At 45.0% G+C, this 24,955-nt stretch overlaps 1 protein-coding gene across 3 annotated transcripts in view; it reads right to left on the reverse strand.

The window, feature by feature from the left end:
- Positions 1-24,955, reverse strand: part of LOC142572799 (uncharacterized) — an 87,134-nt gene that overhangs the window by 39,822 nt on the left and 22,357 nt on the right. For 2 of the 3 annotated variants that reach the window (XM_075682163.1, XM_075682161.1), the window contains exons 3-4: positions 21,861-22,138; positions 13,215-13,813 (exon numbers count right to left, since the gene is read on the reverse strand). In XM_075682163.1, coding sequence (XP_075538278.1) covers positions 13,215-13,813; positions 21,861-22,107 — 846 coding nt within the window. In that variant the 5' untranslated portion in view covers positions 22,108-22,138. The remainder of the gene's footprint in view (positions 1-13,214; positions 13,814-21,860; positions 22,139-24,955) is intronic. The other variant, XM_075682164.1, reaches the window with a different exon arrangement.

A 24,955-nucleotide genomic window follows, 5' to 3' on the forward strand; every position in this document is an offset into this window, starting at 1 on the left:
ACTTCCCCAAACAGGATCGAGCCACAGGGATTCACCGCGCTCTGAGGAAAGTAGGTACTTTAAAGATTCGTCCTGCCGCGGTGACATGCGCTCTTGAATTAGCACTAATATAATAATGTATTGTAACTATTCCAGTCGCCGCGAATCTTCGTGACATCTGATCTAAACTCTACACGCTACCATATGCGTTCTAGGTAACTAACAGCACTTGTCACTCTTAGGAAGGAAGAGTTTTAACCCTCCTAGTTCACCTGTTTAGCAGTTGGAAAAATGCTGATAATTTTTCGTGATTTTTTCATTTAGCATACATTTTCCCCACTTGTCTATGCCGTATAATGAGTGTTTCGTTTCACTGCGAATTTCCGTGCCAATCCGACTATTGTCTTAAAACAAGGGCGGGTGCTTCCGGTGCCCACAGCTTTCTGGCAACGCACATCTCCGCACCATGATGACTAATTGCCGCCTGCGCCTAGCTTAGTAAGCAACACCCTAATCATAGCTGTCTTCGTGGTGCGCGAAACCACTCATTGCGTCTAGGAAAACAAGGGAAAGGTGGGAGATGGAAATTCAAGACGATGAGCAAAATGAGAACAAGGTGAAAGCGGGAGCCAACGTTTCGAGAAGTGGACTTGTCTTCTTCAAGGCGACATATGCTTAGGCGACAAATGCATAGGCAACATATGCGACTGTGCCGAGGAAAGAATATGTCGCCTTGAAGAAGACAAGTCCACTTGTCGAAACGTTGGCTCCCGCTTTCACCTTGTTCTCCTTTTGCTGATTGCTTCTAGGAAATTCTACGCTTCACTGCGATACCTTGTTGCGGTACGTCCATTGAAGACTGCCCACAGCTTCGCCTGAGTGATTATAATGGCGTCTTGCTACTCAGCCTGAGCAGAGCCCGAGATAAGGGCCGCTGCTACCAAGGTCATGTGGAGAAGGCCACAGGACTTCAGCTTCAGTGCAAGGCCATTCCGGAGCCTTCATCACAGGCGTCCCTGATAGATCAGGTCATTAAATGTCACTAGGCGATCAACTGTCTCCAGACCGCTTATGCGCAAAGCTACCATTCTACCGGCGTATGCGCTTATTAGCAGGGCACACTGGCACTCTTCAAATAGCCTTGTATGCCGCCTTGCCGCACTAAATACGTTCGATAAAATTTCGCACGGTTTAAGGAAACGAAGTTAGTAAGCTCCTTACCCTTGCGTGCCCTTTCTCGACGTCCTCAGAGATCGGGCAACGCATAATGGCGCTCATTATTTCGGTGCAAACATTCAATTTGCGATGAGGTTAAGGCAACGATTACAGGCCATTACTCTCAAAACAGCCTAGCTACGAAACCGCATTGTCTTCAAAGAGAAGCGGCTTCACGAGCCACTGGCGAGCATGAAGATGCGACGACCGCGCGAGCCCATCTCTGTCGGTAATGCAACATCAGCTACGGTCTGCAGTAAAACTACCGACGCTCCTGTAGGCTATCTTCTACTTTTGCTTTAAAGAGAGATGTCCAGAAAAAGCTTATTCTTCTGTACTTATAGAAGGCTATGAAATTCGTCTTGCGCAAGTCACTAATTGGCTGAGTGAATAGTCAATGCTCTGCGATTATTTTATGAAACATTTGACCTAAATGTTCAGCACCATACATCAGCCTTTAGCCCCTGAGTGCGTATATCTGTTTTCTGGCGAAAATATATAATGAGCATATGTTTAGGCCACATATGCCTAAATCAGCTTTATTTTTCTAAAGCCTAGGTTGCAATTCTTGAGCCAAAATGGCCGCGTATCACGTGTGAGGCGACATGCCGTTACGGGCGGTTCTCGTGACAATGAAATATAGAATAAAATTGCAGAATACTTGCAACAAATAGTAGAAAGACGAAAGAAAATTGGCACAGTGCCTGAACAAATGTGGTGTATTCCGCAAAACTATAGCCAGTACACGTTTCATTCGAATTTGTTGAGATTTTTGATTGACGTATTGGTAGCTTCAATATCAAGGTCGGATGATTTAAAGGCCTTCATTATAGCTTAATTTTGGTTCTTTGTCGATAAGGCAACATCAGTCACGGTCTGCAGTAAAGCTACCGACGCTCCTGCAGGCTATCTTCTACTTTTGCTTTAAAGAAAGATGTCCAGAGAAGGCTTATTCTTCTTGCAACTTATAGAAGGCTATGAAATTCGTCTTGCGCAAGTCACTGATTGGCTGAGTGGCTAGTCAATACTTTGCGATTATATCATGAAACATGTGGTCGAAATGTTCAGAACTATACATCAACATTTAGCCTCTGAGTGCGTAAATGTTTATCTTCTTGCGAAAAGATGTAATGAGCATATGTTTACGCCATATGTGCCTAACTCAGCTTTACTTTTCTAAAGACTCGGTTTCAATTCTTGAGCCAAAATGACCGCGTATCACGTGTGATGCGACATGCCGTTACGGGCAGTTCTCGTGACAATGAAAAAGACAATTGCAGAATACTTGCAATAGTAGAAACACTACAAGAAATGACACAGCGCTTGAACAAATGCGGTGTATATCGCAAAACTATAGCCAGTACACATTTCATTCGAATTTCTTGAGATTTTTGATTGACGTATTGGTAGCCTCAATATCAAGGTCGGATGATTTAGAAGCCTGGTTTTAGCTTAATTTCTGCTTTGCATAGTCCTTAGGAGTTTGACGCAGGCCTAAAGTAAACCTTGCTCCTTTTGTAAAGTCCGAGGACCTCGTTGTCCTGTAGACCAATGTTCAAAAAACGCTGAAGGACAATAGGCCCGAAGAGCAGCTCGCCTTACGCCGCCAACAAGAATTCCTCTGCCGCGTGTCCTCGAATGTCCAACTTCGTTGTTCTTTCTTTTTGCGCTAGTTATTTCTTTGCTCTTCTTCTTTCGAGGGTTATTTACTGCTGCTGTTGTCAACAGCTTCTGGAAATCGACAGGCGCAACGTTATCTTCATCGTAAACACGGCTGGCATCTTCACTTCCTTCCATATTTTAGATCAATACTGGCGACAAGAAAGAGCCAGTACAAGTATTATATTTTGCCATCGCTCTTTTTCTTCGGTTTACGAGAAAGCACATACCTACTCTCGTCCGCAGTACAACCCATAACTACAGGTCGTATGATATCTGGCAGAAAACAATGTTTACATTACAGTACCTCCAAAATATATTTCTCCAATAAAACACCATAGTAAGCTAATAAGTAGTAAATAAATAGTGATATTTCTCGTACTCACGTTTCAGGAATATGATTTGTGAAAATCCAACTCATTCAAAACTACAGTAGCACATTTGTCATTCGGTGCAGCGCAGGGTTTGTTTCTCGGCACCTCCTTCTCTTGATGTACATTATTGAACTGCCTGCTTCAGTTTCCACGAAGATACGTCCATATGCTTATGACTGTATTTTAAAGATGTGTCAATACAATTGCATCACCTGATGAACATCATTCACTAAATTATTTTTATGGGCTTTGTAGACGTTGTGAAAAGTAGAGAACGAACATAAACTTCAACAAAATGGCTGTTCTATCCTTCGAAGACGTTAATCTCCCTGTCTGTTTAACGACTGTTGGGAAACTACTTCATTACATTGGGCAGTGGAGCATAACTACCTCGGGCTTTATTTTACTAATAAGATGTCCTAGGCGCTCGATAACGTAAGACAATTCTCAGCTAAAATTATTACAAAGCGAGCACGTGAAATTGACATGGCATTTTTGCGAAGGGGGGCGGGAATGCGCGACGTATTTCAAACAGCCCAATCAGCAGCGTTCACCTTTGTCGGAAGCTTGTATTGCTTGTTATTTTTACTCCTAAAGTAGCTATATAAGAACTTTATTTTACATATATACGCTTATTAAAAGAAATTTTGTACGCTGCTTACTGTAAGCAAAATTCTTTTGTAATCTTCGGACGAATAAATGCTTGAACCCCACTTGAATGTAACCTGAAATATTTCCATTTTTCGAGCCACAGCCACACGTGCACCACTCCGCGTTCTATCCATTTCGTTGTGCAGACGTGAGATGTCGGCTACACGAAAGCAGCCGATTGGTTCCGTGACCCGCATTTAATGTACGTTTGCCCCTAACGCTGCCTGATTTGATTAGATCTAGGCTGCCGAGGTGTACTTTCTGTAGAGAAAAATTTTGAAAGCGGTGAACAATATGGAAACCGCGAAATCCAAGCACAATGTGAGTAAACAATCATTCTGTCTTCTGCTTAATGCCTGAACAGTGGAATCTGAACATCAGCGATGATCGCGCGGTGTTTGCTTTTGCTTTTATTCATATGGGAAACGCAAGAATCAATGAACATTGGAAGGCAGTAAATCTCAACAGATAGGTGGCAAGCGAATCTTTTTTCTATACGGTCATAACTATCACCAAAGGTACATGAAGTGCGCAGTGATAAATTCCTCCTGCACTTGGCACGAATATTTCTGCTTGGCTTAACTTGCACGGGAAAGTGTTGTGGTGTCTCTTATTTTCTTTTATCGTAATTTGGTGTTTACTTTTTCAGCAGTTTGGGGGCGCGCGATTATTTTTCTGGGATCTCACCTATCCTAATGATTCGATAAATGTTCTGCACGGGTGAGCACAAAATTTTTTCATACTGTGTATTGATTTGATATTTAGGGACCGTCAACCGGCAGAAGCCCCGCACGCCCCCTCGACAGCAGTAGCTGGATATATTAGCCTGCATGGCAGCAGGGGAGAATGCACAGCAGCGGCAGCAAAGCGGCAAACGCGCAGGTCGTCACATTCCACCAGATTCTGCTTGAGCGACATAGGCAGGAACGTAGAACTTGGCCAGGTATTTAAATTTAGGCGGCGATTAGCGTGCATGTTAATGACCGCGTGATTTTTTATGAATGGCATTTGCATTCGTTGAGCTCAAGTTCTCATTGGCTCGTGCACTTTTATATATCCCCTTCGAAGTGTTCTTTAAACGCCTTTCTCAGGCCATCACTTAGCAATTAACAAAATATTTGCATGGTTACACGAACCACGACAGCATGATGATCTTTTGTATATCAATTCATTGAATCACCGACAGTCACGGAGCAGCAAGGGTGTGGTATGGAGCTGCCATGCTTAAATATGATGCATCTATGCATTAAAAATAATATACATCGCACAGTTCAGCATTTCATCGACCATACTGGTCCGAATATGTACTCTTGTCTTTTTTTTAGATTTCCCTGTAGCATAAGAATACTGCAATACACCCCAGCTGTATTCACCAGCTAATAGGGCCGGTGCTGCCATCTATTGACTATGGTCGAAGTCGATCTGTTTCCTGCCTTTCCAGGAGAGTTGAAAATGGTGGGACTGATCACGAGCGCCTTTTACGGCTTCCGCCTAAGAATAAAGCGCATTTATATGTTTTTTTAACATGTGATCAAGCATATTTAGGCCTTCGTTTTGCTCGTACGAACTCGAGGAACAAAGATAAACCCGTATTTGAGCTACGAATACGGTAGTTTTCGCGAGTGCGTTGTTTATTTTACAATGTCCAATATATTGGGCATTGGGTCTCAATGACAACAAAAATATGACAGTACACACGTGTAGTCTGTTGGACCTACTTAGCAAATAACAGATATTTGAAGCAATTACCTGCTTCTGGTATTGAGGATACATATATTTTTCTTTCTAGGTAGCAAGCCCCGTGTGAACGATGAAACAGCTGAACAAACCTTGCGAGAGAATAGCATTGAAGCACTCCTCCCACTTGGACCTCTCTGACAAGGATGACCACCATGCTGAGGGTCTCACTTTTTCTCCATCGGTGGCGCTCGATGTGTTGAGTTCCGAAGATGAAGATACAATGAATGAAGGCTCCCCTTCGACACCAAGCTCCAATTCGGCAACCGTAGGGCCGCAGAGAAAGCGTAGTTGCAAAAGGATACAGCGCTGAATATTTAGACTAATATTTCAGCTGGCCTTTTATTTTTGCACGATGGTAAGAAATATGCGCCTTCACGCGTCTTAATATGCTTGCAGCATGAGTAATTCCGGGATGCCAACATTCCAACTCATCGTCGACAAGCGGGACCGTAAATTTTGGGCTCCACTTCATTACTTCAAGCAGCACCTGCCTCATGAGTTTTTTGAAGCAATGTCAATGGCAATGAACGCGGTTCATGTTGTTGAAAGCGGGAAGAGCCTGAATACATCTACGCAAGGATTGATTTTTTTAAATTTCAATCACCATGTCTTGTCTTGGATATCCCCAAATTCGTATGTATTGGGAAATGCAAACCAGGGTGTCAGTCATCGCAGACAAAATATGAAGAAATTGGTATTTCCAGCTACGTCCTAGGCTCAAGGTTGTCATTGAACGTGATGTGCGTGCAAAAGATAAAGACAGGCTGTGGCGAATTAGACCTTTTGTGAAAGTCATCCTTAATGGCTGCCTTCAGTTGCCTCATGAGGGGTGCTTAAGTATCGATGAACAAATGATACCATTCAGTGGGCGAACACAGCTGGGACAGTTGGTGCCTCGAAAATCCAACCCCGAAGGCCTAAAAGCTTTCTTGCGTGCGACGCCAAGTAGCCTCATTTTCGATTTTGAAATATACCAAGGGAAGAAGTCCACTTTGTACCAAGGAAGTTCTTTAATTGGAGAGCCAGCTGTGCTCAGGCTTGTAACCAATCTCGCTCCTTGAACACACCTCTTTTCACAGATACTACACGGCTGGTCCGTTGCTTGATAAAGTGGCAGAGGAGGACATCTCTGGTACCAAACCAGTGATGAACAATCGAATGCCAACAGGTGCGAACCCTTCTAGTGAAAGTAAGCTTAAAGTTAATGGACGAGGAACATCGGTGATGGTGTTGAGAGATGATGGGCAACAAATTTTTGTCCGACGGTACGATGACAAAGTCGTTACACTGATGTCATCTGTTCACGAAAAGCATCCTGAAGACACGTGTCGCATATGGTCCAGCAAGAAACACATGAATGTTTCCAGGCCAGATATTGTGTTTGTAAAATAAGAATTTGGCAGGTGTCGACAAGGCCGATTTCATGATCAGCTATTACTCAATAAAGGCCAGGGTAAAGAAATGGACCATAAGATGCTTTTTCCAGGTCGCGGACATGGCCTCAAGCAGCTCATGGTTACAGTGCTGAAGAGATATGCGCGAGCAGCAAAAACGACTCAGCTACATGTTCCAGTAGTAATTTTTTATTTACGCATCTCTGTGGGAGAGGCTCTGGTCACTGAAGCACGGCAAATTCCGACAGAGAGCGACAGTGACTCCTACTGGCAGCCACCCACAAAGCGGGCTCCACCGCGACCTCTTCGAGTATAATCAAAAGGAATCGGTCATTTGCCACGACTTTCCGACCTCCGAATGCTGCTCGCTGCAGAATGGAAGGTTGCAGCATAAAACCGTTTTTTTGCACGAAGTGTCAACTTTCCTATTGCATCACAAATGAGCGACGACGCTTAGAGAAATCCCACTCCTCCTAACCAAAGAGATTAATAAGCTTGGATCTTGTTTGACATTGCTGGTTTGTACTTTCATATTTGCAGCAGCCACAAATAAAAGTTCATTTTTGTTGCAAAATTATTCGTTTCGGCCACTAGCCCCAACTACACCATTCCATCTGCTGACGGAAAAAAGACCCCCTAGAGGCCCAATGTTCAATATACTGGACATTGTGCAAAGCCCAAACAACGCATCAAACAGCGAAACCGTCTAACAGTTTTCACCCATCTGTGAACCCCAAAAACGCATTTCAGAAAGTTTAACAAAAACCGCGAACCTAAATTCACTTTGGGCCTCAGGAAGACAGTCTAGATGGCGATGACAATGTCGGTGATGCCAGTAGCGAAAGGCATCAAGATGAATAGTAACAGCAACAGCAAATCAATTGGCAAACGCCTGCTGCCCAGAGAAGTTATGGTATTCTGCTGATAAACACAAAGTGTTCTATCCAAGCTACTAACAGAAAGGGGCTCACGTAGTATCACAGTGAAATAATGCAGTCATCTCCAGTAGGGACAGCTCATTTACAGAGACTACGCGAAAACCAGATCTGATATGATATGATCTGATACGATCTGATCTGAAGCAGATCTGATAAAAGAACGACAGGCTATTCACTAAGAGCCGCAACATCTTCACGTTGGTTGCTTCTTTCTATTAGCCATATGGGCCTAATGACTCATATTGCATCACAAATGAGCGACGATGCTTTGAGAAAGTCCACTCTTCCTAATCAAAGAGATTGATAATCTTGGATCTTGTTTGACCCTGTTGGTTTGTAATTACATATTCTAACAGCCGCAAATAAAAGTAGATTTTTGTTGCTAAATTACTTGTTTCGGCCACTGGCCCCAATTACGCCATTCCGTCTGCTGACGGAAAAAACACCCCTAGAGGCCCAATGTCCAATATATTGGACATTGTGCTAAGTCCCAACAATACATCAAACAGCAAGGCTGCCTAATACTTTTCACCTAATCACCCCAAAGACGCGTTTCAGAAACATTAACAAAAATCTGGGAACGTAAATGGACTGTGGGCCTCATGAGCATAGTCTGTCTGTCAGGAGGACAGACTGCTGTCTGTGCTTCTGCCCATACACCCACCTCCGCACCCTTCTGCTGTAGTGCTGGTGCTGCTGCCATGTTGCGCAATGAGCTAATAAAACCATTCCGGGCAGCACATCGACGGAGGTACGTTATACGCTATACCCTCACTGTGGGAGGTTGTCACCATTGTCATCGTCACTGCTGCTGTTGCTGCTGTCATCATCGATGTCATCAAACAAGCTGTCACTTTCATCAAGACACAATTGCACAGCACTGCACATGCTCGAATAATGTTAGCTGCACGGTCAGTTTCATAGTGGAAAGCTCTTGTTTGACACCCCTCATCAAGAAACGCACTTTTTTTTCTTTTCTAGCATGTAGGGGCCGGCTTGTCTAAACAGGCGAGTCATCTCCGTGAAGATCGCGATGCTCTCACTAGAGAATTGCACTCAGGCTTCTAGCAGAGCTTCGGTGTTTTTCCTTGCGCGGGGCACTCGTAAAGTCTGCAAGAAGATATTGCGGAACAGGTCCCATGTTGTCAGGGTCAAATCTCAGTTCTCAAACCACGTTCTGGCAGCGTCTTTTAAGGCGAAGTATACATGCCGCAGCTTGTCGTTGGAGTTCAAGCTGTTGAATGTGGTGATTCTTTCGTAAGACTCCAGCCAGGTTTCTGGATCTTCAGTCGATGATCCATGGAAGGTCGGTGGCTCCCTGGGCTATTGCAGCGCGATGGGGGACGCTGGGGCTGCCATTGGGGTTGGCTTGGCGACGATTTTCGTGGTCGTCTGAGGCAAAACTCCGTGCTCCGGGGACAATTCTTGCAGCCTACGGCTACCTCGCTGGTTCTTGGCGGCATTGGTGTTGTCTTCCGCGTTCGAGCTTGGATCAAGGCTTTGTGGGGGCGTCCGGTACATGACCGCAAAACACCTCCTCCAGATGTCAGGTAGTAGTGACGGTAAAGAACACGCTAGTAATACAATGAATGACGAAACTAACTTTTATTGGGCGAGCCCACAAGAACAGGCCACACTTAAGCACAACGATAGCGGCGAATGCAGTCGGCGATCGCCGAAATCTGATCAGCGGGTCAAGCGCGTCTGCTTTTTTACATCAGTCGTCGAAGGTTCCAGAGTAATCGCTGGTGCCCGCGTGTCTTCCAGAATGTTCTACACTATTCGCGCAGCGCATACATGAAATCAGATTACACAAGGTTCGGTGACAACAGACAGCTGATAGAACCATTGATGACATTCGAGAAACTTCCGATACATGCAGGCGCGTCCTGCGCTGTGCGATGGCATTTGTTAGGTGGTGAAACGTGGTCACCGAATAAAAAAGTAGACATGTCAATATATGATGTCCCACATCAGTCAAGTAAAATCAATTCAACGAGAAGCTATTCGTTTTTTCCCCCGTTAAGATTGAAACGCGTCGTCTTTTCCCCACCTAGCTTCAACATATAGCGCCGAGTAGATAACCTAGCCTTTGGTTCAACATCTTTGACTCAAACCGCTTTGCATACCCCAATTACCTACTTATCGCCTGCAAGGAACAGCCATAAATTTGATATTTTAGCTTTTCATTCTCGCACTGACTTATTCAAGAATATTTTCCCCCTGAACCTGGAAAACTGGAACTATTTGCACTGTGAAACGCGATCGCTGCTTTTAAGGCTTTTTCTTAAAGTCCAATGAATATTGTTTCAATGTTAATATGAAAGCGTTCTGAAGGATAGCTTCTCCTTTTTATTTCGCTTTGTACTTAGTGTGTAAAGCGCTTGCGTTTTAGCTGTTTTATTCATTTTTGTAACACCCCACTACTGCTGTAGTCCTGACAGGCCGCAATAACTTGGAATAAATTATAATATATAGAACAATCTTTCACTTCCGGCACTTTTTCACATTTCGAAGAGCTGCCACTATATATTTATTAAGCGAAAGATAACTCAAATTATTTCGAAGGCCTAGTTGCTATGAACGTCAATGCTTGAGAAGTCCGGGTGAATATGTGGTCGTTTCCTACTTTTTTTCTGATGGACTACAAGAAACTGTTGTGTGTATCATATACTATGTACCTTACGCAGTAAGGGGTTAACATACTGGGCAATACTGGGTAATTCACTCTCTAATGCCCTGACACAGTCGAACATTAAGAAAAACTGGCACAAGCTGTTCAGCTTTGCTTCTGGCCATAGGGAGCACATTAGTATAAAAGCCAGTTTACTGCGGTTAACAATCAATAATAGCTGCATCGAAGAAAAAGTTGAAGCAAGTAAATAAACATGCAACAATTTCTTTTTTCGTCCGCATTAATACCTAGTAACTTTAATACGGAAGCAGTCTACAGATGGGAAATCATAGTTTCACCATTAAGCGTGAAGCAATGGATGGAACTGTAAGACTCGTATCTATAGTTGCAGTATGAATTCAAGTAAACGTAAGCTGTCTAAGTAAAAACGAGCTGTTGTGCTAGGGGTCCTCTGTTTGAATCCTGCCATCGGACAATTTCATTTATGTTTATTACTTAAAGCCAACGTCTTTCTTAGCGACTTTACCACCACTTTTCCGTATCGGGTATGTTTCCAACTAGTTCTATGGGCCAATCTCGGAGGTAGTTCACAGGCACGCCAATAAAATTGCATTATTTTCAGGTTAAAGTGCTTTCTGTTTGCACTTTTAATATTTGAGTCTGAGAAGATTCAGGATAAAACGCACGCGCTGTCGACGTTTTGTTTCATGAGATTTGTTTCTCGGCTGCCATTCTCAAAATTCTGAAGAATAATTTTGTGAAGAATGTAAGACCTAGTGGAGAGCAACTTTGGCGATACAATGGTATGGCAATACAACTCGCATATACCGCATGTCACATAGCATGGCGTGGCATGTAGCTTATATACGCTTGAATATATACGGAATGTCACGGCGACGACGACGCCGACAACGACGAAGGAAAAAATTCGCTTGGAGTGTCCATATAATTGCTATCGCAATAAAACAACATTTCTCTACTCAAGTTATTTCTCACCGACATACAGCACAGCATTGGAGCCACGCCATAGCTCAACTTAGGAGAGCGGTATAACCCCTTTCGAATGTATGTGCTTTATTTTTTGGTGCCTGGGGCTTTCGGCTGACTGTAGTGGATGTTCCGATTGACCCAATCAAAAACTTCCTCTTGGCGCAAATAACAGAGAAATATCAACGCCTATCGCGCTTCAGCATTAGAACCTATTCAAATTGGTCATATTATAACAGGAAGGTTACGCTCGGGGCTATATCTAAATATACCAAAAACGAGAAATCGTTTTTGCAGGCGACCAATGCACCAAAATTGATGAAGGTTGTTGGATTTGAAAGAAATTGATTAGTATCTAGTGATTCTAGGAACCGCTTTTTTGCAGCTTTTCTTTCAATTCTTTTGTTGAGAATTGTAAAATTTCATAGAACGAAACTACGATACTTATAACTCTAAGTCAGCTCTGAAAAACGTACCACAATCTCGTACATGCACCTCATAATGAAAGTCGATGAGCAAGTCCGTGTCAAGCTTGCGCTATACCAAATTAAGATCATAATGCAACTTAAGCGGAAAAGATTATTATAATACACACCGCTCTGAAATATACCACTAATATGCGAGTAGGAGTTTTGAAATGCCCTAGTAGACGTTATACCAAATTCACGTAATCTGTCAATTTATGCATCACTTCTTTAGTTGCTCTGACAGATACCCTTGACGGAACTGGTATATCTGTTTTGGGTGCAGACTTGTGAGTTAGTACAATTCATGCTTCTACTTCTTTAAATGTACCAATTTTTGTCAAATTTTGTAAATACCTCCATGCTCTAAATCAAAATTCTGCTTGCCACGGTAACTGTAATTTAGCTTTCTCTTTCAGAAGCAAGCAATTTCACTCACATTGTTGGAGCGGTCGTCTCATAAAAGCGTTTATGCGTTTTACGTGTATCTGAATAGGCGGCATCAAAGTTGGCCATAAGCTTCCTCTTGAGGCAGTGTTTATTTCAGTCCTGAGAACTTCTGAATCCTCCCCATGACCACTAATAGATTCAGTGCCCGTCCTTTATTAAGGAATTGTAATACACCGAATTCGCGCCGTACATATGACCGGTATACTTCTGTGCAAATCGTGTTCTTACGTGCGTACTTCGCCCTGACAGTTATTACATTGGACTTACCTTCCAAGTGATAAAGGTTCACTGGACTACACGCTTGTTCAACAGAAAAACGCTATAACCGCGTCGCCATAGCAAAAAAAGAAAAGGGAAAAAAATGACCATTAGTGGCGGACATCTGTTGTGATAAAATCTGTTATAATAAAAAAAATGAAAATATTCTGTATGTTTAAATTTTAGATGACCGCTTTTCGCGGTGGCCGCACCTAGCTGCGTCGGTCAAGATTGTGCGAAGCCATAACGCATCGTGTAGGCAAACAACGCGGCTGGCATTGCTACTTCTTGCAGCAACATTTGCGGTTATTTCGCAGTTCTCTGAACAAGCGTGTAAATTACAATTTGGAATTATTGAAAAATAAAGAAAGTGCTACAGGTAGAGCAAAGCAATAAATAAACAGTGACCATTTGAAATAACCTTCCAGCACGTGACCACGCTGTTGCCTGCATCTATTTCTAACACTCGCCTTGGGCAAACGGAGGAGGGGCAGCTCGGAGGGCCTCTTGATGGGCTGCCGCCGTCTGCGCTTGCGGCGCTGCGACTTGGCCGGAGGGCCGGCAGGACAAGCTGCGTCCGGCACAGGCGAGGCCACGGGCGAGGCCACGGGCGAGGCCACGGGCACGAACGCGACGGTCAGCTTCTTGGGCTCCTTCTTGGGCTGCTTCTTGGTCTCCTTCATGGGCTCCTTCATGGGCTCCTTCATGGACTCCTTCATGGACTCCTTCTTGGGCTCCACCTTGGGCTCCTTCATGGGCTCCTTCATGGGCTCCTTCTCGGGCTCCTTCTCGGGCTCCTTCTTGGGCTTTCCCCCGTCTTCGGGTGGCACGGCGGGTGCCGTCCCGCCTTCTGGGCATTGGGTCGCTTTCTTGCTCGTTTCCGCCTTGGGAGTCTCGGCATCGGGGCTGTCAAGTGCGGCCACGACTCTGGGCTCGGCCTTTTCCTTGGCTCCGGACACAGCCTTGCGAGCCATTTTGGACTGCCTTCCTTTCTTGCCGTCTTCCGAGGCAATCACAACAGCGGCACGTCTTGGGGCAGCCTGGTCCTCTGTTTTGACGACTATAATCTCTGCGTCACCAAGATGGAATGCACACTTGTCACGTGCAGACACTATCTCTCCCACATTATTTTAAAAAATTAATTATGGAATTTTACGTGACGGAACCACGATCTCCTTATGTGGGACGCCGTAGAGGGGGGCTCCGGAAATTTGGACTCCCTGGGGTTCTTTAATGTGCACCTAAATCTACGTACACGGGTGTTTTCGCTCCCATCTAAATGCGGCCGCCGTAGCCGGGATTCAATGCCGCGAGCTCGCGCTTAGCAGCCCAACAACATAGCCGCTAAGCAACCACGGCGGATCCCCGCATTAATCATGAAGCACCGTCATAACAACGCGGGTAGAGTGATGCAAGGTCTAATGACAACATGAAACTTTTTTTTTACGTAAGAGACTTTCCAGATTGTCCGGATTTCGACGCTCGCCACTCGCTTTAGCGATCGGCATGATAATGAAACTATTTTGGTAACCATATTTAGTGCCAGAGAACAAGGACAGAAGGTGGACGACACCACAATGCGCTAACTTCAACAACTTGATCTTCAGAAAACACTCACCTATTTAACACATACACAATGGCGCCCCCACCTCATCCAAATTTTAACTATCCAACAAAGCCGTCTCCTTATCTAACAGTTCTACCGAAGGGGCACTAACACAGGTATCACTATTATGCTTCCCAAGTCAGTTTACCAACACGCCCAACAAAAGGCAATAATTAAAATATCATCGCAGCGATGTGCAATCGCGGCCCGCCGTCGTCTGAGACAAGTTTTGTGAGCACAAGGTCGCGGGATCGAATCCCGGCCATGGCGTCCGCATTTCCATGGAGGCTGAATGCGCAAACACCCGTGTACTTAGATTTAGGTGCACGTTAAAGAACCCCAGGTGGTCGAAATTTCCGGAGTCCTCCACTACAGCGTGCCTCATAATCAAAAGTGGTTTTGGCACATAAAATCCCGTAATTTAATTCAATTTTTAAGTTTTGTCAGTACTGGGTCAACAATTACACTATTAAACAGTGAAATAAACTATGGTCCTCCTTCGGTAAAGAAACATGTATCGAACTTATTTGCTCCGTTTACCATAATGCAACCAATAGACACTAATCACCTAACCCACCCGCCGATGTTGCTCAGTGGCTATGGTGTTGGGCTGCTGAGCATGGAGGTCGTGATATAGAATCCTGGCTGCGGCGGCGGCGGCATTTAGATGGGGGCGAAATGCGAAAATATCCGTGTGCATAGATTTAGGCCACGTTAAAAAACCCCACGTGGTCAAAATTTCCGGAGTCCTCCACTACATCATGCCTCATAATCAAAAAGTGGTTTCGGCTCGTAAAACCCTATAATCTATTTTTAACCATCGAATCCGCACATTCAAAATGCTAAGCCGACACGAGTGTGTTGAGCGGCACAAAAAGCACTACTTCTTTTCATCACTATTCTAAAATGCTCACTATTCTTCTGCAAACGACACTTCCCTTGTTGCCCTGATTGCATGCGGCAATAAACTTGTTGTTTTCTTGAGTGTTCAGTATACTTTACTGAAATTGTTTAATGAAACAGTAAGATGCCAATTTTGCAGTTCCCATCAAAGAAAGGAAGAAGGCGGGGAGAATGGGAGGGATCTTCCTCAACTCTTTCATAGCTTATATTTAGGGCGGCGAATAGCCGTCTTGGAAGTATGACGTAGCGGGAAGCAATTGTTCCGAGCAGCGATTGATAAAGACGTCTTGGTCAGCCGCTGCTCGTGCGACGCTTCCTACTTTAAAAAATCAAGTTATGGGGGTTTTACGTGCCAAAAACACTTTCTGATTATGAGGCAAGCCGTAGTGGAGGACTCCGGAAATTCCGACCCGCTGGGGTTCTTTAACGTGCACATAAATCTAAGTACACGGGTGTTTTCACATTTCGCCCCCATCGAAATGCGGCCGCCGTAGCCGGGATTCGATCCCGCGACCTCGTGCTCAGCAGCCCAACACCATAGCCACTGAGAAACCACGGCGGGTGCTTCCTTATCAGACGGCCGCTGATGGTGCTGCTGCTGATACTACGATACCCTGCTACAAACAACTGATATTATGCAGTTCCCGAAATGTATCTTCAAGTGCTAAGAATTATTTAGTATAAATGATCGACTTTTGTTGTCCGACACACTCGGCGATAATATTAGTAAAAATCTGCCAGCCCTCTTATGCAATACTTATTCTAAGGCCCCGTGATGCAATACCAAGGGGCTTTAAGTTAATCGCCTAAGAAGCTCCGCCTGTCGCTGCTACCGGTGGACTCCTTAATCTGTCAGATACAAACTCATCGAATGACCGAACCAGAAACGCCCTGTACCGCAACTCTACACGAACTGCCACCCGTTTAAATACATAAACTAAGGGAAGTAGTCACCGACATGCTAGCGATGGCAGCGACAAAGCACACAAAAGAACGCCTTGTGGCACTAGTTTCAGAACTGTCACTGTGTTGCAAGGAAGGATGTTCTGTGTGTAACTGCGTCTGGGTGGCGTCGAAGCCAACAGAGTACAATCTTAGAAATAGCGTCTGTGGCCTTACGTACTTACACTGAGCACAAGCTTTTTATGTGCAACTCTACACGAACTGCCACCCGTTTAAATACATAAACTAAGGGAAGTAGTCACCGACATGCTAGCGATGGCAGCGACAAAGCACACAAAAGAACGCCTTGTGGCACTAGTTTCAGAACTGTCACTGTGTTGCAAGGAAGGATGTTCTGTGTGTAACTGCGTCTGGGTGGCGTCGAAGCCAACAGAGTACAATCTTAGAAATAGCGTCTGTGGCCTTACGTACTTACACTGAGCACAAGCTTTTTATGTAAGCTTTTAGGTACTTTTTTTCAGTAATACACTTAAAGGCCCTCAGAAAAGTGCTATATATGGTGGGTATGAGGGGCCACAGAATTGGTACAAGTTACCTATGGAACAAATCTTACAACTACAATAACAAGAAACTTGAGAAAGCCACCGAAAAAAGAATGATACGCAAACACGACTTAAAGGATAGACACCACAATGCTCGACTAGCAACTGACATATAATTGAACAAAAAAAACAAGGATATCGACCCTCGAACATCAAACCGCCCACGTATGCGCAATGCTCTCAGCAAGGTACAAAATTCTTTAAATTGATAAATACGCCATTTTGCCTTAATTATTTCTACTTTCTGCTTCCTTATCTTTAAAGCTCAGCCTTATAGAAAAGCTACCTCTTTATCGCTCAGAAAGACAGAAGGAACACTGATGCATTTGCCTTCCTCTTGTACACTGTTATAAGACGCCTCAAGACCTGTGGTGTGAACCTCTCTTCTTGTCCTTTGTGTTTTGTGACTGGTTTGTTGCTTCAACCTTGACAGTTGGTCAACGCACAATGCTCGCTCATCTAGCCATTGACGCCTCGGCCCTTTTGGCCAATATAGACCTTATCGCACTTCAACGGGAGTTTGTATATAACGTGCGTCGGGCACTTAACGTATTTGTTATTTTTTAACGTATTTGTCCAACATTTTCAATGCCTGTGCACAGTCCTGACAGCTTACGAGGAGCGCAAAACATTAATTGTACCCTACGTGGCACAGCAACTTGCTTGACACTGTGGGACACTGTATGAATATAAGGCATCACATGAACTTTTTTGTTTGTTTCTGTCCCATTTTTGGTCACCTTTGCTTTATATTTCAAGCTTTACACGTAGGCTCTCAGTTACCACCTTAAGCACTTGTGCAGGTAAGCCCGCGTCAGGTATCCTCTCAACTTGACGGTCAAGGATTTCCGGAAAGACCTGGGGCGACTTGCACGAACATTTATTAACGAAAATAGCGAATTTTACAACGCGTTCTTAAATGTCCCATAGACAATGCCTAGTCCGCACAAAAACGTGTTCTTAAATTCGTTATTATTTTCGTTATTAAATGTTCGTGCAAGCCGCCCCTGACAACAGCTTTTCTGTAGCGCACACCAGAAACAAAGTGTCCACATTTCTTTCACCCACTTAGAATGGCTTGATTCAAACACAAGCAAAACCTTGTCAATTATAGGTGAGTAAATCCATCTAAAGCGGTTGCCGCGTCGAAAAGTCAGTGTTATATCTAAAAAACTACTGATTTTTTCCTTGGGAACTTCAAATGTAAAATTCTAAGTGTCAGAACACACTTTGAAATACGTTAAAATGTCTTCCGCCACAGCTTCCAAACAGTCAAAGGGCACTGAAGTTAAAATGATCAAAAATCGTCTACGTATCGGAACGCACGAAGCACTCTATCGCCGTTAGCTGTGATCTTCATTAGTCTTTTGTCAAACCTAAACAGAAATATCTTGCATAAACCAGGGGCCGCAGGGGAACCTCTATAGGTGTCTTGTTTTTGGATAAAGTGGTGGTCTGGAAATTAAACAATAGTCGACGATAAATATACAGTCCGCAACCCAAGAAATGCTTCGGCGCTGACACCGCACCCATTCTTAAGTTGGACCATATCAGTTTCCTCATTGAATTCTCGAATAGCGCATTCTCAGTGCACGCGCATTGAAAATGCTGCAAATCAGAAAGAAGCCTGCAAAACCAAGCATGTGAACAAATACGTTAAGTGCGCGTGACGCATGCTATCGACAAAATCCCGCTGAGGTGTAGTAAGGTCTACAATGGCTAAACAGGCCGGTGCATCAATGACCGGATGCGCGAGCATTGTGCGCTTACAAACTCGCAAGGAGCTTCAACTCAACAAACTCGCAAGGAGTTTCGCTGTCGTCGGTGTGACCGTGCGCGGTTTTCTGAAAGTGTGACGATTTTTGCAGGGGCAGGACAAAACCAGAAAGAGAAATACTTGAGGTGTTTTATATCACTGTACAAGAGGAGGGAAAATGCATCAGTGTTCCTTATATATTTCTGAGCGATAAAGAGATTGTCTTTCTAAAAGGCTGAGCTTTAAAGATAAGGAAGTAGAAAGTAGAAATAGATAAGGCAAAATTATGTGTCCATCAATTTATAGAATTTTGTAGCTAGGTGAGAGCATTGATCATGCGCCGGCGGTTTGATGTTCGAGGGTTTATCCGTTCTTTTCCAAATATATGTTAGTTGCTAATCCACCGTTGTGATGTCTCTTCTATCCGTCGTGTTTGTGTCTCAATTCTTAGCTGGTTTTTTCAAGTTTTTATATGAACTAACCGGCCCAGCAAGAAGCACTTCTACAGTAACATATTAGCTTAAACACATATACAACTACGAGAAAATATTACAAGATCTCTGGAACCATTTGCTATATAAACAAAAGAAAGATGTCGGTGCTTCGATAAACATTTGCGCATTATAGGGGAAGAAGCAGTGGTTATTGTACGACAGGAAAGATTAAGAGAGTGAGAAAAAGAGGTAGAAAAAAAAAAACACTGGTGAATGAAATAAGAAATATGAGTCAGTGAGTAATATATATTGCGGTATTGAAAACGTCAACAATAGAGCATGGCTTACAACAGTGAAACGTCAACAGTTGACACAGCGAAGTGCTAAGTAACTGAATTTATTGAGCACACCACCACTAGTATACATGCGATTACATAACGACAAACGAAGCGTTAAAATTAATCGCTGCACATTTATTAGCCTTCGCTCCAATTACGTATTATTTCTTGGAATCATGTGACGTCAGGCTAAGTGGTGATGTATGGCATGAGGGTATTCATTCAATGATATTGCGCTAAATAAATGACACGGCGAGATGAGAGATCTTGTACTTCAGCGTTTGGTTTTATGAGCGTGTTCTGGGGGTGGAAAAGTGGCTGTTGGCTTTTGAAATAAATTTCATGCAATGTTGGATGGCGATACAGCTCTTGAAGGAGTAAAATACGAGCAATCCTGCCTCGATACGAGAGTTGAGGCACTTCAGCTCGCATTTTAACCGCAGTGATACTAGTGAAACGTGAGCAGTCCAAGTAAATGAAGCGTACGCCACCGTTTTGTAAGGATTCTGCTTGATTAATATAATATAATTAATAATTAATAATATAAGCGCGCTCTGAGTTCCAGGTGGCAGATGGCTATTCTACTATTGGACGGAATAATGAAATGGCAGCAAGTTAACGAATGTGGGCAGGAGGCTGTTCCAGCTTCTGCTTAAGCAGTCCTGTTGAACGATTGGTGGAGCCAAGCATCTGGTAAATGTGGCAATCCAGGCACGTGCTATTTAACATAATTTTCATTATTATCACGCTTCACACGGTGTGCTGAATGAATCAATTCACAACAATCGCTACCATCCATGCGTCGCGCTATCTGAAGCCTGAAAATATTTTATCTGATCCCAGCATTCTTCCATCGTCTGCTTCGTTGCCCTTCCTTTTAAACAGCGAGTGTTATTCTGACAGTCCACCTGTTGTTTTTGCTGCAAATACCACGGCGTCCAATGTTCCTTTCTTCCTCCTAATCTCAAATGAAATATCGGCTACTTGCGTTTTCTCTCTAAAGCATACCGCCACCTTCGACAGTCTTAACGTTACGCCTATCATTTTTGTTTCAACGCCTTGTGTATGGCGTTTAGTTATTTGTTATTTTTGGTCGCTCGATCAAGTCTGGGCCGCGAGCTCCGCATCATGACAGGGGTCAAATGTCAAAAGGCACGTGTACCGCGCATTGGGGGCACTTTAAGGAACCCCTGGTGGTCAAAATTAATCCAGAGTCCTCCACTAAAGTGTTCCTCATACCCAGATCGTTCTTTCGGCGCATTAAATCGTAGAATGTAATTTTAATTCGTATTGTGCAAGCCTCAAACTCATGTCTCATTCATGGGGTCCCGAACCACTTCTCCGGCTTTGCAAAAAAACATAGTCCTCGGATAGCATATGCTGCTGTGAAAATCTCACCGCAGTTTTCCATTCGTGCACGACGTGTGGATCTCGCTAGTGGAGTGCAAAGTCGCTTTTCTCAAACGCTGTTTTCTACAGAAGCCTGCTCCTCCCTTTATTTTGTTATACAGCCGATTCTCATACGCGGCTGCTATTGGCAATGAGCCGACATCAATCAATGCGCTTCTTCTTAGGGTTACTGTGTCAATTTATTGAATAAGTTTAATCAACAGGCTGAAGTAGGCAAAAATCTGTTTTCGAGTTTCGATAACAATTACGTACTTCCGGAAAAGACCGACTACATCGGCTCACGCTCGGCCGCGTCCGCCTGCGTAACTTTAGCCACCCTGCTTAAAGGTGTCGTAGCCGTCGGGTGTCGCTAATTTCGATTAGTTTTGAACACTTAACAAGCCTCGAACCACGCGAAACTTAAATTCAGGCCACACGCGCACTTGGCAGCGCGCGTTAACTCATGGCCGCTCCTGGTTTGATGCCTTGGCAGACTTGGCTTGTTATTAGCCCTTCAAAAATGCGCAAGTTGGATGTCGCTACTATCCGTCGGTCAAGATGGTGCAGGACAAAGCTGGCCTGCACTACGTAGCATGGACAGACCGGAGCACAAGTGCACAAGCACGCACTGAAGCCATCGCGCGCACAAAGCAAACGCTTTGAATACAGACTACATTTGCATGTAGCTGTGGTCCGCTACAGTGTAGGTGCCGCGGTCGCCGTGGGGCGCCGCGACTTATCCGCTGGCTAAGCTCACTGCGGTTCCCTTAGGACAACCGAGTCTGGCTTACATTCGGCGCATCGTAGGCGCAATGATATCAAGTAGTCGTGTCTAGGTGAACATCCAAAATCAACTTTGAACTGGCGCCACGGTGATGTTCAGTAGGCGGAGCGTTGTGGGAACCTAGCTCCGCCCTAGCCTTCGCAGTGCAAGGCATTGAAGAAGGAGAGGAGGCACCGCGAACGGGATGTTTGATTGGCAATAAGTCCGCTTCCGTTGAATGCATTGGAGTACTTTTTTTGCGGAAAAGTATTTCTAAAATAGCCTCTTTTAGCTTGGAATGCGTATCTCCACTTCGACAAAATGTATCAGGACCCCTTTAATGGTAGTCCTTACATACATCTACGTGCTTAGCAGCTCGTATATTTGGTATGGTGATTACATAAAGATCCGCCATCACTCACTCTCTGCAGGTTTCGATGCCGGTGTTCCGACCGCAGCTGGAGTTGCCTCCTGGACACTGGGCGTGCAGGGGTTGGCACGGGAACTGGGCACTGCGCTGCTGGAACGTCCCCATAAGTCACGTGGTGTCTCAGACCGAGTCCCGGAGCTAGAGCTTTGCTCAGACGACTTCAAAGCAACACGTGGCGATCTCGTTGAGGGCGAATGGGTCACGGATCGAGACATGGCGGAGGCATTCGGCTTCTTCATTGTCGTCTGTTACGGGCAACGTACGCTGTCACTGCATTCACGACATAGCACAAATCATCTTCGTCGCTTGGCGCGTGTTCACATATAGGCTGGAGAATAAAAAAATGCCAGCGGATCCCATCTCCCGATTGAGTCCCTGTTATTTATCCGCTTAAGTTAACCACCTGATTCAGTGGCAGTCCCCCACTGTGTGTATGCGCCACAACCACTCAGATCAGCAACGACAACAACTTACTATTATTTCTTATGCACTTAATTCAACCTGTCGATTCATGGCCAATCCCCCACTGCGGGTATGTGCCACGGCCACTCAGGACAACAACAGCATGTTTGCCGACAGTAATGCCATTAGCGTCTGCAGAATGTAGCGACACGCCGTATTGCTGGAGACATGTTTCTTTAAAATCCGTAGCGGTCACTCTGGGACTTACGTTGTCTCGGCTACTTGCGCATAAGATCGTTTCTGGTATTGGCCCACTCTTATATGGCACTCGCTTGCCAAGGGCGCTCACGACCACGACGACGACTAAATGACGACGGCGCAGCCACAACGATAGAATGGCGAAGAAAGAATGATGTCAGTTGAGCGAATAAGGTGATAGGGCGCCACAAACACGTGCACATACCTAGGGCGCTATAACGTAAATCTATTCCAATCTTTTCTATTTCAATTCTGCAATCAGCCTTCTGCTATTGGTCAAAAACTTTTTTGAGTCACCCCCACTTCGCCTGTCTGTCAAGCGACGTCACGAAAACCGCGATAGCTCCCCATCTGATATGACGCGTACACACTGATTGTGCATGACTGGAACAAAAAAAAATAGTTATTTCTGATTCGGCGCCTTTTCGACATTAGCCCTCGGCTATTGGTCAACAGTTTTCGGGCTACATCCACGTTACATGCCTGTCACGCGATGTCACAAAACTGCGATAACCCACCGCGTCAAAGCGACGTGTACACGTTAAAGATGCATTAATATGCCGAACAAAACTGGACTTTTTTCTGAATAGCCGCAGGCTGCCCTGTTACAAAAGGAATAAAAGATGACTGCCGCCGATCGCTTGGGCACTGGCTACTCGCACCTGCCGGAGAGCATGGGTGTATTTGCGTACAATAACACTTTTTGCGTGACCGTGTAACGTTATCGAGCACTTACGGCATGTTTATGACCTCGCTCAGCCAACTCTTCTTTGCTGAGGATCCGTTTTAGCGGCATTCTTAACCTGCCATTGCATGCCGCCGCAATTTTCGACCAGCCAAGTCAAGCCAAGTAACGGGAAGCGGACCAATCGCAGGCGCCGGCACCACCCTCTTTATGCGGTCATCGATTTTCAGTGCACTAGCTCGGCCCCATCAAATCCTTCTCCACTTGAGCGTGCTCCTCGCCTCCTGTCAGCCAATTAGATAAGACAAGCCGCTCAGCGTAGGCAATGTTATTCGTTTTTAAAGCAGACAAAAGTGACCTCCTATAAATGAGGAGAGCGTTTGATTGGTCTGTTCAGAAAACCCTGCGGGTCACCGCCCGATGCTTCCGTCGGCGGTTACGCAAATTTGACGTCAGGAGATTGAAATGAAAACAGATTGGAATAGTTTTACGTTATATGGTCCCTAGTGTTGCCACTCGGTATCAAAGCCGAAAGACAGACTCTTAGGGCAGACGAAGAGGAAACCAAAAGATATATACAATATGCACATATAACAGGTAATAGCATACAAATAGCAGTACCGAAGAGCCCACCAGACCGACGGGGCGGGGGTGGCAACTCTAACAATGGGCCGGTTCTGCCCGAGATTCGTTTGGCAGGAACGAGGCGAGGCGGGTGCTGGCGCCAACCGCTACACCTTCCTCTTTCGTGGCGGGAGAAGTCCAAGCTGCATACCACGCCTCTCCACGGCAAAGGGACAGCTGTTCTGTGAAATTCTGAAGGCTGTCAGTGGAGTCGTCGAGGCCCTGTGTGTCCCGGGTTCCTCGTTTCGACCCACGGAAAAGGGCCGGCACTTTCTTGGAACTTTGAAGAGCGTGAGCGACCTTCAAATCCCCAGTGGACTTTCTCTTCTTCTTTTAATATTTCCGTCCCTTTTGTTCCTCTCCCCAGTGTAGGGTAGCCAACCGGGCTCAGTCCTGTTTAACCTCCCTACCTTTCATTTATGATTTGCTCTCTCTCTCTCTCTCTCTCTCTCTCTCTCTCTTTGAAGGTCGTCAGCGGATGTGTGAAGCCCAGCACAAGGGCAACCACTTCAGAAAAAAGGGCGTGGGCGGGGTGGGATCGCCCCCATTGCCTCGATGATAGGCACGATGTGTGGCACAACAGAACCTCCGCCGCCAGACAATGCATCCGGAAGTTGAGCTGCCCATCGCACCTCGGAAGATTGGATGCGCTGGTTGAGCGACGTCGATGATTCACTTGAGGGATAGGCTTTTCCGGTTCTTTTTTTTTTTTCCGCCGGTGGTCTTCCCTGCTGCTCGGCCCTGTGAAGGTCCACTCAAACGATCGAGAATCAACAACGCCGCGCCACTCCGGCCAAGGCAAGCGCCCTTCGAATACCCAGACCAAAATCACTGAAGAAACAATTCACGAAATCTGGTTATATTAACAAAAGAAAATAAAAAGGTTTCCAAATAACACGTAGCACGTATGTGAGAGAAAGTGTGAGATACGGACTTTTCCTTAATTGTGAACTCGTGACACAGTTAAATCAGTATTGCTTCGCGAGCGATTCTCGACAAAACTGATTTGCTTGGAGCACTTATAGCAGCCGTGACTTTTGACCAGCGGCCTCCAAGCACTCGGAGAGCGGCGTATTGATGACCCGCGCGTACGCTGTCTCTTTCTTTACGAGGCAGTC

The sequence above is a fragment of the Dermacentor variabilis genome, chromosome 2 (assembly GCF_050947875.1).
Source record: "Dermacentor variabilis isolate Ectoservices chromosome 2, ASM5094787v1, whole genome shotgun sequence".
Taxonomy (NCBI): domain Eukaryota; kingdom Metazoa; phylum Arthropoda; class Arachnida; order Ixodida; family Ixodidae; genus Dermacentor; species Dermacentor variabilis.